The sequence below is a fragment of the Vulpes lagopus genome, chromosome 4, assembly GCF_018345385.1.
Source record: "Vulpes lagopus strain Blue_001 chromosome 4, ASM1834538v1, whole genome shotgun sequence".
In the NCBI taxonomy this organism is placed as follows: domain Eukaryota; kingdom Metazoa; phylum Chordata; class Mammalia; order Carnivora; family Canidae; genus Vulpes; species Vulpes lagopus.
In genome coordinates this window covers 92,247,374-92,262,057 of record NC_054827.1, presented here as the reverse complement: position 1 = coordinate 92,262,057, position 14,684 = coordinate 92,247,374, and the positions used below count along the sequence as shown (strand labels likewise).

At 42.9% G+C, this 14,684-nt stretch overlaps 1 protein-coding gene across 3 annotated transcripts in view; it reads left to right on the top strand.

The window, feature by feature from the left end:
- OCA2 (OCA2 melanosomal transmembrane protein) overlaps nucleotides 1-14,684 on the top strand; it is a 409,422-nt gene that overhangs the window by 285,389 nt on the left and 109,349 nt on the right. For all 3 annotated transcript variants that reach the window (XM_041751148.1, XM_041751149.1, XM_041751147.1), the window contains one exon: nucleotides 13,224-13,317. In XM_041751148.1, the coding sequence (XP_041607082.1) occupies nucleotides 13,224-13,317 (94 nt within the window). The remainder of the gene's footprint in view (nucleotides 1-13,223; nucleotides 13,318-14,684) is intronic.

The following is a 14,684-nucleotide window of genomic DNA, read 5'->3' as shown; positions in this document are numbered from 1 at the left end:
CTTTAGGAGGTGGGTAGGGGCATGCAGGTATATAGCTGGAAGGGCTACCTGCAGGTGAGCCCAGTGGTACAGGCCACTAACAGGAGATAGGACCAAATGTGGACTCACAAGAAGCTATGTGGGACCTTGGCTATTGGTATGCACTACTGTGGCTGCAGGATCTTGTCATGGGTGTGCACATGGCAGTGAAAGTCAGTGACACATGTCAGACTAACAATACAGAGTAGACAGCTGGAGGGGTTACTGAGCACATACACAGAGGTGAGGGTCAGCAGCAGGGGTCTAGGCTTGTGTCTTGCATTTGCACAACTGCAGCAGCCTGGGCTGGCTACTGATGCAGTTTCTGGGCTGTGGGTGAGGCTAGCATAGAGAAAGTGAGGAGGGATTCAGGTGGCTGGTGTCAGGAAACACAAATACCTAGGGGGCAAAAACTGATAAATCTGCAGAGGGTTTGCAGCAACCATGCTGGCCAGTGGTGTCTTCAGTGGTAAAAGCTACCAGGGTCATCTGCAGACCAGGTCACTGGGAACTGCTGTCTGTCCTGCTGTGTAGCTGATACTGGCAGGCCCTGGTTTTCTTCCTTGTTCATAGCCATGTCTGTAGATCTCAGGTTTGCCAGGTCTCTGGATGGGGTGAAACTGAAGTACGTCCTCATGTGGCGTCCAGAAATTCTAGGGAAGTAGGTTGCTCAACTGTTTGTCGAGAACTGAGCATTTTGAGTATTATCTTGTAATACCCTTTAGATTTAATTCTCCCACTCCTCAGGGATTGCTAAATCTTGCTCATTGAAAGGCTGGAGCCTTTCATTTCTGACTTTTCCTAACTTTTTTTTTTTTTTTTTTTTTTTGCTAAGTGTGCATTTCTTGTGAGTGGCCATTGACGTTTCTCTTCTGTTATCTCTACAATAAACCAGTATTTTGAAAAATAATTTCTTAAGTGTTTGGCTCACAAAGTTGGGCAGGGGGTGGGGGACCAAATAGTTTCATGAAATCTCCTGGAAACTGCTTAATCCCTCAGGGATTAAAACAGTGGCCAGTATCTGTGTCGATCTCTCAGGGTTTAAAAGCAGTAGTCGGTAATTAACACACATACCCAGTTTTTGGAGGACAAGATCCTTATTGTCTGCCTTGCTAGCAGGAAGTTACACATAAATGTGGTTTTCTGCCACAGGGCTGGGAGTATGGCGAATGATAACCAGTATAAGAAAGGCAAAATTAAACAGCTTCTTCTTAATCTCTTCCCTGGCTCCTGCAAGTGTTGGTTCACAATCCAGATTTCCAAAATAATTAAAGGCATACCTCAGAGACATTGTGGATTTGATTCTGGACCACACAACAAAGCAGATATTGAATCAAATGCATTTTTTGTTTTTTCAGTGCACATAAAAGTTATGTTTACCCCATTGTATATTGTAGCTTATTAAGTATGTGATAGCATTATCTCTAAAAAAAAAACAATGTACATTCCTTAATTTAAAAATACTTAGGGGGGGAGGGGCAAGATGGCGGAGGAGTAGGGTCTCCAGGTCACCTGGTCCTCAGCAAATTACCTAGAAAACCATCCAATCATCCTGAAAACCTACGAATTCGGCCTGAGATTTAAAGAGAGCCCAGCTGGAACGCTACAGTGAGAAGAGTTCGCGCTTCTATCAAGGTAGGAAGACGGGGAAAAAGAGATAAAGAAACAAAAGGCCTCCAAGGGGGAGGGGCCCCAAGGAGCCGGGCTGAGGCCGGGCGAGTGTCCCCAGGACAGGAGAGCCCCGTCCCGGAGGAGCAGGAGCTGCACCAACCTTCCCCGCGGAAAGGGGCTCCCCGGGAATTGGAGCAGGATCCCCAGAAAGGCGGGGACGCCCTCGGGCTCCCTGGGACAGTAACAGAGGAACTGCGCCCCGGAGAGTGCGCCGAGCTCCCTAAGGGCTGCAGCGCTCGGCGGGACCCGGAGCAGCTCGGAGGGGCTCGGGCGGCGGCTCCGCGGAGGGGGCTGCGGGGCTCCGGGAACAGCTCAGCGGCGGCGGCTCGGGAAGAGGAAGAAGCTCCGCGCGGAGGGGGCTGCGCGGCTCCGGGAACAGCTCGGAGGGGCTCGGGCGGCGGCTCCGCGGAGGGGGCTGCGGGCTCCGGGAACAGCTCAGCGGCGGCGGCTCGCGCAGAGGAAGAAGCTCCGTGCGGAGGGGGCTGCGCGGCTCCGGGAACAGCTCGGAGAGGCTCGGGCGGCGGCTCCGCGGAGGGGGCTGCGGGCTCCGGGAACAGCTCAGCGGCGGCGGCTCGCGCAGAGGAAGAAGCTCCGTGCGGAGGGGGAGGCGCGGCTCCGGGAACAGCTCGGAGGGGCTTGGGCGGCGGCTCCGCGGAGGGGACTGCACTGGGAGCGCGAATCCAACAGCGCAGGCCCCGGAGCACAGGGCGCCGGGACACAGCCCAGGATCCGGCCTCCCCCGGGACAGGCAGAGGCCGGGAGGGCCCAGGACAGCAAGGACGTTCCTGCCTGGAACTGAGCAGATCAGCGGCCCCGCCCCGGAGCCCCCAGGCCCTGCAGACGGAGAGCCCCGGAGCTACTGCGGGGGCTGGATCCAGGGTCCCAGAGCTGCCCCCGCCACTGTGGCTTCCTCCCGGGGCCTCACGGGGTCAACAACCCCCACCGAGCCCTGCACCAGGCAGGGGCAGAGCAGCTCCCCCAAGTGCCAACACCTGAGAATCAGCACAGCAGGCCCCTCCCCCAGAAGACCAGCGAGACGGACCAGTTCCAAGGGAAGTCAAGGGACTTAAACTACACAGAATCGGAAGATACTCCCCCGTGGTTTTTTTTGTTTTTTGTTTTTTTGTTTTTGTTTTTGTTTTTTTGTTTTGTTTTGTTTTGTTTTGTGCTTTTTTTTCTTTCTTCTTGATTTCTGATTGCTTCCCCCACCCCCCCTTTTTTCTTTTTTCTCCTTTCTTTCTTTTTCTTTCTTTTTCTTCTCTTTTTCCCCTATTTTTTTCTTCTTTCTCTTTTTTCTTTTTCTCTTTTCTTTCCTTCTCTCTCTTTTTCTCCTTTTCCCAATACAACTTGTTTTTGGCCACTCTGCACTGAGCAAAATGACTAGAAGGAAAACCCCTCAAAAAAAAGAATCAGAAACAGCCCACTCTCCCACAGAGTTACAAAATATGGATTACAATTCAATGTCAGAAAGCCAATTCAGAAGCACTATTTTACAGCTACTGGTGGCTCTAGAAAAAACCATAAAGGACTCAAGAGACTTCATGACTGCAGAATTTAGATCTAATCAGGCAGAAATTAAAAATCAATTAAATGAGATGCAATCCAAGCTAGAAGTCCTAACGACGAGGCTTGACGAGGTGGAAGAACGAGTGAGTGACATAGAAGACAAGTTGATGGCAAAGAGGGAAACTGAGGAAAAAAGAGACAGGCAATTAAAAGACCATGAGGATAGATTAAGGGAAATAAATGATAGCCTGAGGAAGAAAAACCTACGTTTAATTGGGGTTCCCGAGGGCGCAGAAAGAGACAGAGGGCCAGAATATGTATTTGAACAAATCCTAGCTGAAAACTTTCCGAATCTGGGAAGGGAAACAGGCATTCAGATCCAGGAAATAGAGAGATCCCCCCCTAAAATCAACAAAAACCGTTCAACACCTCGACATTTAATAGTGAAGCTTGCAAATTCCAAAGATAAGGAGAAGATCCTTAAAGCAGCAAGAGAAAAAAAGTCCCTGACTTTTATGGGGAGGAATATTAGGATAACAGCAGACCTCTCCACAGAGACCTGGCAGGCCAGAAAGGGCTGGCAGGATATATTCAGGGTCCTAAATGAAAAGAACATGCAACCAAGAATACTTTACCCCGCAAGGCTTTCATTCAAAATGGAAGGAGAGATAAAGAGCTTCCAAGACAGGCAGGAACTGAAAGAATATGTAACCTCCAAACCAGCTCTGCAAGAAATTTTAAGGGGGACTCTTAAAATTCCCCTTTAAGAAGAAGTTCAGTGGAACAATCCACAAAAACAAGGACTGAATAGATATGATGACACTAAACTCATATCTATCAATAGTAACTCTGAATGTGAACGGGCTTAATGACCCCATCAAAAGGCGCAGGGTTTCAGACTGGATAAAAAAGCAGGACCCATCTATTTGCTGTCTACAAGAGACTCATTTTAGACAGAAGGACACCTACAACCTGAAAATAAAAGGTTGGAGAACCATTTACCATTCAAATGGTCCTCAAAAGAAAGCAGGGGTTGCCATCCTTATATCAGATAAATTAAAATTTACCCCGAAGACTATAGTGAGAGATGAAGAGGGACACTATCTCATACTCAAAGGATCTATCCAACAAGAGGACTTAACACTCCTCAATATATATGCCCCGAATGTGGGAGCTGCCAAATATTTAAACCAATTAATAACCAAACTCAAGAAATACCTTGATAATAATACACTTATACTTGGTGACTTCAATCTAGCTCTTTCTACCCTGGATAGGTCTTCTAAGCACAACATCTCCAAAGAAACGAGAGCTTTAAATGATACACTGGACCAGATGGATTTCACAGATATCTACAGAACTTTACATCCAAACTCAACTGAATACACATTCTTCTCAAGTGCACATGGAACTTTCTCCAGAATAGACCACATACTGGGTCACAAATCGGGTCTGAACCGATACCAAAAGATCGGGATAGTCCCCTGTATATTCTCAGACCATAATGCCTTGAAATTAGAACTTAATCACAACAAGAAATATGGAAGGACCACAAACACGTGGAGGTTAAGGACCATCCTGCTAAAAGATGAAAAGGTCAACCAGGAAATTAAGGAAGAATTAAAAAGATTCATGGAAACTAATGAAAATGAAGATACAACCGTTCAAAATCTTTGGGATGCAGCAAAAGCAGTCCTGAGGGGGAAATACATCGCAATACAAGCATACATTCAAAAACTGGAAAGATCTCAAATTCAAAAGCTCACCTTACACATAAAGGAACTAGAGAAAAAGCAACAAATAGACCCCACCCCCAGCAGAAGAAGAGAGTTAATTAAAATTCGAGCAGAACTCAATGATATCGAGACCAAAAGAACTGTGGAACAGATCAACAGAACCAGGAGTTGGTTCTTTGAAAGAATTAATAAGATAGATAAACCATTAGCCAACCTTATTAAAAAGAAGAGAGAGAAGACTCAAATTAATAAAATCATGAATGAGAAAGGGGACATCACTACCAACACCAAGGAAATACAAACGATTTTAAAAACATATTATGAACAGCTGTACGCCAATAAATTAGGAAATCTAGAAGAAATGGACGCATTCCTGGAAAGCCACAAACTACCAAAACTGGAGCAGGAAGAAATAGAAAACCTGAACAGGCCAATAACCAGGGAGGAAATTGAAGCAGTCATCAAAAACCTCCCAAGACACAAGAGTCCAGGGCCAGATGGCTTCCCAGGGGAATTCTATCAAACGTTTAAAGAAGAAATCATACCTATTCTACTAAAGCTGTTTGGAAAGATAGAAAGAGATGGAGTACTTCCAAATTCGTTCTATGAGGCCAGCATCACCTTAATTCCGAAACCAGACAAAGACCCCACCAAAAAGGAGAATTACAGACCAATATCCCTGATGAACATGGATGCAAAAATTCTCAACAAGATACTAGCCAATAGGATCCAACAACACATTAAGAAAATTATTCACCATGACCAAGTAGGATTTATCCCTGGGACACAAGGCTGGTTCAACACTCGTAAAACCATCAATGTGATTCATCATATCAGCAAGAGAAAAACCAAGAACCATATGATACTCTCATTAGATGCAGAGAAAGCATTTGACAAAATACAGCATCCATTCCTGATCAAAACCCTTCAGAGTGTTGGGATAGAGGGAACTTTCCTCGACATCTTAAAAGCCATCTACGAAAAGCCCACAGCAAATATCATTCTCAATGGGGAAGCACTGGGAGCCTTTCCCCTAAGATCAGGAACAAGACAGGGATGTCCACTCTCACCACTGCTGTTCAACATAGTTCTGGAAGTCCTCGCCTCAGCAATCAGACAACAAAAAGACATTAAAGGCATTCAAATTGGCAAAGAAGAAGTCAAACTCTCCCTCTTCGCCGATGACATGATACTCTACATAGAAAACCCAAAAGCCTCCACCCCCAGATTGCTAGAACTCATACAGCAATTTGGTAGCGTGGCAGGATACAAAATCAATGCCCAGAAATCAATGGCATTTCTATACACTAACAATGAGACTGAAGAAAGAGAAATTAAGGAGTCAATCCCATTTACAATTGCACCCAAAAGCATAAGATACCTAGGAATAAACCTAACCAAAGAGGTAAAAGATCTATACCCTAAAAACTATAGAACACTTCTGAAAGAAATTGAGGAAGACACAAAGAGATGGAAAAATATTCCATGCTCATGGATTGGCAGAATTAATATTGTAAAAATGTCAATGTTACCCAGGGCAATTTATACGTTTAATGCAATCCCTATCAAAATACCATGGACTTTCTTCAGAGAGTTAGAACAAATTATTTTAAGATTTGTGTGGAATCAGAAAAGACCCCGAATAGCCAGGGGAATTTTAAAAAAGAAAACCTTAGCTGGGGGCATCACAATGCCAGATTTCAGGTTGTATTACAAAGCTGTGGTCATCAAGACAGTGTGGTACTGGCACAAAAACAGACACATAGATCAATGGAACAGAATAGAGAACCCAGAAGTGGACCCTGAAATGTACGGCTATCTAATATTCGATAAAGGAGGAAAGACTATCCATTGGAAGAAAGACAGTCTCTTCAATAAATGGTGCTGGGAAAATTGGACATCCACATGCAGAAGAATGAAACTGGACCACTCTCTTTCACCATACACAAAGATAAACTCAAAATGGATGAGAGATCTAAATGTGAGACAAGATTCCATCAAAATCCTAGAGGAGAACACAGGCAACACCCTTTTTGAACTTGGCCACAGTAACTTCTTGCAAGATACATCCACGAAGGCAAAAGAAACAAAAGCAAAAATGAACTATTGGGACTTCATCAAGATAAGAAGCTTTTGCACAGCAAAGGATACAGTCAACAAAACTAAAAGACAACCTACAGAATGGGAGAAGATATTTGCAAATGACATATCAGATAAAGGGCTAGTTTCCAAAATCTATAAAGAACTTATTAAACTCAACACCAAAGAAACAAACAATCCAATCATGAAATGGGCAAAAGACATGAAGAGAAATCTCACAGAGGAAGACATGGACATGGCCAACATGCACATGAGAAAATGCTCTGCATCACTTGCCATCAGGGAAATACAAATCAAAACCACAATGAGATACCACCTCACACCAGTGAGAATGGGGAAAATTAACAAGGCAGGAAACAACAAATGTTGGAGAGGATGCGGAGAAAAGGGAACCCTCTTACACTGTTGGTGGGAATGTGAACTGGTGCAGCCACTCTGGAAAACTGTGTGGAGGTTCCTCAAAGAGTTAAAAATAGACCTGCCCTACGACCCAGCAATTGCACTGTTGGGGATTTACCCCAAAGATTCAGATGCAATGAAACGTCGGGACACCTGCACCCCGATGTTTCTATCAGCAATGGCCACAATAGCCAAACTGTGGAAGGAGCCTCGGTGTCCATCGAAAGATGAATGGATAAAGAAGATGTGGTTTATGTATACAATGGAATATTACTCAGCCATTAGAAACGACAAATACCCACCATTTGCTTCAACATGGATGGAACTGGAGGGTATTATGCTGAGTGAAATAAGTCAATCGGAGAAGGACAAACAGTGTATGTTCTCATTCATTTGGGGAATATGAATAATAGTGAAAGGGAACATAAAGGAAGGGAAAAGAAATGTTGGGAAATATCAGGAAGGGAGACAGAACATAAAGACTCCTAACTCGGGGAAACGAACTAGGGGTGGTGGAAGGGGAGGAGGGCGGGTGTTGGAGGGGAATGGGTGACGGGCACTGAGGTGGACACTTGACGGGATGAGCACTGGGTGTTTTTCTGTATGTTGGTAAATTAAACACCAATAAAAGTTAATTAAAAAAAAAATAAAAAATAAAAAAATAAAAAATAAAAAAATAAAAAAAAAAAATAAAAAAAAAATAAAAATACTTAGGGACCCCTGGGTGACTCTGGAATTCCGGGATGAGTTCTGCATTGGGCTCCCTGTGGGGTGCTTGCTTCACTCTCTGCCTATGTCTCTTCCCCGGCCCCTCTGTGTGTCTTGTGAATAAATAAAATCTTTGTAAAAATACTTAATTACTAAAAATGCTAACCAGCATCTGAGCTTTCAGTGAGTCATAATCTTTTTTGCTGGTAGAGGGAATTACCTACATTTTGGTGGCTGCTGACTGATCAGGGTGATAGTTGCTGAACGTTGGGGCAGCTGTGGCAATTTCTTAAAACAAGAAATCAATGAAGTCTGACATATCAATGGACTTTTCCTTTCATGAACAATTTCTCTGTAGTGTGTGATGCTCTTTGATAGCATTTTAGCCACAGTAGAGCATCTTTCAAAATTGGAGTCAGTCCTCTCAAACTCTGCTGCTGCTTTATCAACTAAATGTATGTAATATTCTAAGTCCTTTGTTGTCATTTCAACACTCTTTACAACCTTTTCACTAGTAGATTCCATCTCTGGAAACCATTTACTCTGCTTATCAGTAAGAAATAATTTCTCATCTGTTTAAATTTCATCATGAGGTTGTAACAATTCAGTCACATCTTCTGATTTTAGTTCTCTTGCTGTCTCTACCCCATCTGCAGTTACTTCCTCTATTGAAGTCTTGAACCCCTCAAGATCCATAAGGGCTGGGACAGCTTCTTCCAAACTCCTGTTCATGTTGATATTTGGACCTCTTCCCATGAATCATGAATATTCTTAATGGCATCTGGAATGGTGAATCCTTTCCAGAAGGTTTTCAATTGACTTTGCTCAGAGCCATCAGAGTAATCACTATCTATGGCAGTTATGGTTTTAAAAGATGGTTTCTTAAACAGTAAGACTTAAAAGTTTTTCTGTATGTTGGTAAATTGAACACCAATAAAAATTAATTAAAAAAAAGATAAAAAAAAAAGTTGAAATGATTTATTGATCTATGGGCTACAGAATGGATGTTGTGTTAGTAGTCATATGTACAATATTAATCTCGTACATCTCCATCAGAGCTTTTGAGTGACCAGGTGCATTGTTCATGAACAGTAATATTTTGAAATAAATCTTTCATTTTCTGAGTAGTAGGTCTTGACATATTCACTAAATAATTTTGTAAACAAATGTGCTATCACCCAGGCTTTGCTATTCCATTTACAGAGCACAGGCAGAGTAGATTTAGCATAATTCTTAAGAGCCCTAGGATTTTTAGAATAGTAAATGAACATTGGCTTCAACTTAAAGTCAACAGATGCATTATGCTGTAGGAAGAGAGTTAGTCTGTCCTTTCAGCATTGAGTTTTCCTTTCTACCTATAAAAGTCCTAAATGGTGTCTTCGTCCAGTAGAAGGCTGTATTGTCTACATTAAAAATCTATTCCTTAGTGTATTCACCTTCATTAATTATCTGAGCCAAATTTTCTTTTTTTTTTTTTTTAAAGATTTTATTTATTCATGAGAGAGACACACAGAGAGAGAGAGGGGGACAGAGACACAGGCAGAGGGAGAAGCAGGCTCCATGCCCGGAGCCCGATGTGGGACTCGATCCTGAGACTCCAGGATGAAACCCTGGGCCAAAGGCAGGCGCTGAACCACTGAGCCAACCAGGGATCCCCTAGCTTTTGGTTTAAAGTGAGAGATGTGCAACTCTTCACTTGAACACTTAGAGGCCACTATAGGGTTATTATTTGACCTAATTTCAATATTATTCTGTCTTAAAAATTGGGGAGGCCTGAGGAAAAGGAGAGAGATGGGAGAATAGCTGGTTAGTGGAACAATCAGAACACACACAACATTTATCAATTAAGTGTACCATCTTATATGGATGTGGTAGGTCTTGGTGCCCCAAAGCAATTACAATAGTAACATCAGAAAGATCACTGACCACAGACCACCATAACACAAATAATAATGAAAAAGTTTGAAATATTGTGCAAATTACCAAAATGTGACACAGAGACCCAAGGTGAGCAAATAGTGTTGGAGAAATGGCCTGCCAATTGACTTACTCCATGCAGGGGTGTCACAGACCTTCAACTTATAAAAAAAAAATGCAGTATCTGTGAAGCACCATAAAATGCAATAAAGAAGGTTTGCCTGTATTGTTTTTTTTTAATTTTTATTTATTTATGATAGTCACAGAGAGAGAGAGGCAGAGACATAGGCAGAGGGAGAAGCAGGCTCCATGCACCGGGAGCCCCACGTGGGATTCGATCCCGGGTCTCCAGGATCGCGCCCTGGGCCAAAGGCAGGAGCCAAACCGCTGTACCACCCAGGGATCCCGGTTTGTCTGTATTGTAATGGATTGAATTGTATCTCCCCAAAAGTTAGGTTAAAGTCCTAATCCCAGGTTCCTGAAATTGTGACCTTATTTGGAAATTGAGTCTTTATAGAAATAGTGAAGTTAAAATTAGTTCATTAGGATGGACTCTAATACAATATGACTGGTGTTCTTATTAAAAGGGGGAATTTGGAAGCACAAGCAGGCATGCAAAGAAGGAAGAACATATGAAGACACATAAAGAGAATCTGGCCATGTCAACTGGAATGAGGCACCTATAAGCAAGGATTATTGGGAAGCACCAGAAACTACATGAGGCTGCAAGGATCTTCTAGAGTTGCCAGGGAAAGCATGGTCCTGCTAACAGGATTTCAGACTTCTGGTCTTTGTAACTGTGAGACAATGTGTTGCTGTTGTTTCAAGCTACTTGGTTATGGCAGCCCTAGGAAATTGATAATAGTTACTTCAGACAGTTGCTGACTTCAATAATTGTTTGGGTGGAATGGTGGATGGATTTCTGAAGCTTCCTACTCTGCCGTCCTCTATGACATCCTATTTATTTATTTATTTATTTATTTATTTATTTACTCTGATATAAGCTCTATGAGGACACAAAATTTTGTCTCTTATGTGAACTCTTATGTAGACATAGCATTAACAGACAAATACTGCAGCACTAACAGACAAATACTGAGACATTAACTCAGTCTGTTAATGCTGACTGAGTTTCCCAGTTAGATCTATTATGCTAAATCTATTGAATGCTTTAAGACACAAAGGAACGTGGACAAGTCAATATGGTCCCACCCTGGTGGAGAAGTGAGGTGTGTGTTAAATGTGATGATGGAAGTAAGTTCAGCATAATGTGATATAAAGCATCAGCCACTTTGGAAAAGCCAGGGGAGGTTCCAGAAGACAGATGGCCAGTGCTGTGTGAATTTGTGCTTTGTTTACTCCTCCAAAGAGCCAAAACTTCAAGTTTGAAACTCTCTGTGACAGCATTTGGGTTCATCATGAGACAACAAAAGCAAAGATTGAAACATGCAATGAATATTGCTCAGGGCCCCTGTGCCAGGAGTTTCTGTGTCTGCATCAGAGAGATTTCCCAGGATGTTTTCTCTTCCAATAAATATTAGGGGGGGGGGAACGTGAGCTTTTTAAAATGCTCCTTGTGACCCAACAAATATTAAGGGCTCTTTCTCAGACCTTATAAGGCAATTCTGGATACTTGTAAGCAGAGCTGGCAGAGCAACATGTGGAGAAGGCTGGTAGAGAGGAGTGTGTGCAGCAGGTGCATAGGTCTGCATGTTGCCTGCAGCCTGCCGGTCAGTCTCTGCTGGGGCAGATGGGATCTCCTCAATGTGTCCTTCCTCTGGGGCCCCCATAGGACAGCAGTATTTCCTAGGGCATACTTTTCTCATGGCCGAACCTGAAGCTCCAGAGTAGCTTGCAATAACATGGGATGCTTTCTTCTAGTCCACTTACCTTTCATTGGTCAAAGCCCAGTGTCAGTGGGGTGGGGAAGTGGATCCTTTTGCCCCATTGGGGCCACTGCAGAGGCATGCATGTGAAGTCCTACTGCAGGGATAAAGAACTAGGGACTGATCCAATTTTCCTAATTAAACAATTAGGCATTACTTTTTATGATGTCAAGTGACCTGCTCTCCAGCAGAGCATAGTTCTGCTGTCCTTTGATTCTCTATAGCAAATGAAATCATGTGTCATATATCTTCACATTGGTTTCGGCTTTCTGCTTTTGACTTTGGGAAATCCTTTCTGAATGGGTTACCATTGGAACCCTCCTCACCTGCTCTTTAGAGATGTACACACAAGGCCCTGGGGCAGCAGATTCAATGGTCCTTCCGTAACATCTTGTCTTGTGTGCTGCCCTGAGGAACCTAGCAGTGGCAATATGGACCAACATCCCCCCCAAGCCAGCTGGAAGCAGGCCTCATGGCTACATCCTCCCCCTGGCTACATTCTCCAACATTAGCAACATGATCCACAAGGGGACATGCTTTTGGAACACAAATTCCTTACAGAAACCTCACAGCTGCTGCATGTTTCTTTGATAACAATAATATGAAATTCATCTTTGTCAGAAAGGTACACTGGATCCTAGCATGATTTACTAGAGTACTACTTTCTAGTTATTGAATCTGATACCTATTATCATATGAACATCAGCAGGGTTGGGAAGACTGCACAGAGAGCAGTGCTGAGAAGTGGTTTAGCACATGGTTGCCATTGTGCAGTTTGGAATCAGAGAACTGTGCTCAGGTTCCAGTCTGATCACTTATAAGATATGTTTCTCTCCATACCTTGATTTCCCCATCTATCGATTGAAGGATGACAAATAGACCTGAGGGATGTTTGAGGATTAAATAACATGATATGTGCATGGAGTTAGTATAAGACTTGGTCCACTGCAAGGCTAAGAAATTTTGGTTAGATGGTAAGAGTCATGGTCTCAGCCACTAGAGGTTCTACAGGACTTTATGTCACTTAGGATCCACAACAGAAGTTAGGGCAGTTGAGGAAAACCAGGATTAGCTAGTTGGTCATATGGCTGGAAACAAAAACATCTCCATGGACTCAAACTCAAGGTTCTGTGGATTCTGAAGTTTACTTTGTTTTCCTGTTGAACATCCTATGCTTCTTACAGTTTGATGAAAAAGTGCTTTAGATTTTGTAAATCAGTCACATTAGGGAAACTCTTCTGGGTTTCCATGTATTTGACTGTAGTGTTCCTTTCCTTTACAGATTCCTGTGCTCCTGAACCTCATCCAAGACCCTGAGGTCAGCCTGCCTGCACCACCGCTCATATATGCTCTGGCCCTTGGAGCCTGCCTGGGAGGTAAGGGGGTGTGATGCATTCACAGAAGTTACCTCAAAGTGGTAGTTTATACATGGTGGTTTACATGAAGGTAAATTAAGGAGAGTTTGGATGATTTCCTGAGTCAAAAGCCATCTTCAGCTTTTACTGAAGCAATTCTAGAGCTCTTCTATTCCTCTGTAAGCTTGTCACTTCCCGCCCTCTGCAGAACTTCCCCTGACATTCTAAGACTGCAGCCTGAGGATGATCATTACTGAAATCTCAAAGTGAACGTGCTCCCACGTTGCACCCATACTTCACCCACACAGATGTGGCTTGTGTTTAGAAACAGATTTTGAATCAGAAACCATCTTCAGTGCAGTTTCTTATTTCCTCCATAAAGGGTTGGGGGGAAGATGAATCAGTAAATAAAAATCTAGAGACTCTAACTTAAGACTGAAAAAGGATGAAAGATTGTTCTTTTTTGGACAGGGGAATTGTCCTTTAGAGAATTTAAGAAGTAAATTAGTGAAAGTATCAAAAGAGACTAACCTCTGGTAAGCAAACAAGGGTTTTGATAATCTTTTGAGGGAGCTTGTGTTAGAGTCCTTCTCATATTTAGGAGGCATAATCACCTTAGGGAACACAAGAGGATTTTGGAGAATCTTAGATAAACACACCAGATACATTTAAAGTTTTTATTCTTATATCCAGGCATGCTTAGGTAATCCAGCTTGCTTCATTTTTTGATTACTCTCTGACTATGAAATCAATAACTCTCTGTTTAGTTTATCTCTTTGTTTATAAAGGGGGATTAATATAATTCAGTGAAGTTGCTATGATTTCTGGAGGGAGCTAATTCATTTAATTCAGCAACTTAGACTTCGATTACTTATGAGACTATAGATCTGGTAAAATGGCCCCCATTTAAGCATTAGCCCCAGGAGAAGCAATAACTGTATTCACAGCTACATTTAACATCAGTGATAGAAACAGAATCTAGGGGCACCTGGAAATATGTCTGTTATGTGGGACTTTGTTCATTAAACTTTACTGAGCATCTGCTGTAACCTGAATTCTGCTTTTGAGTGGGGAGATAGTGACCTAAGCTAAGGTTACACCTGAAACAGATGTGTCCTCTCATGGAGGAATGCAGAGTACTTAGAGGTCCCAGACAGAGCCTAGAGGGAATCTCAGGGAAAGTCCTCCAGAGAGGAAAGCCTTGAGCTGGGTCTCAAAAGGTGAGAAGCCTCTTGGGCTAGTGCTGATTCCCCAGAACATGTAGAATGAATGTGGGTGGGATTATCAAGGACAGTAGTTAACATAGACCATTTACATGACTAATAACCTAAAATACATATAAATGCCTTTTGACTGAGGCACCTTTGAAAGCAGGGATTCAGCTGTAA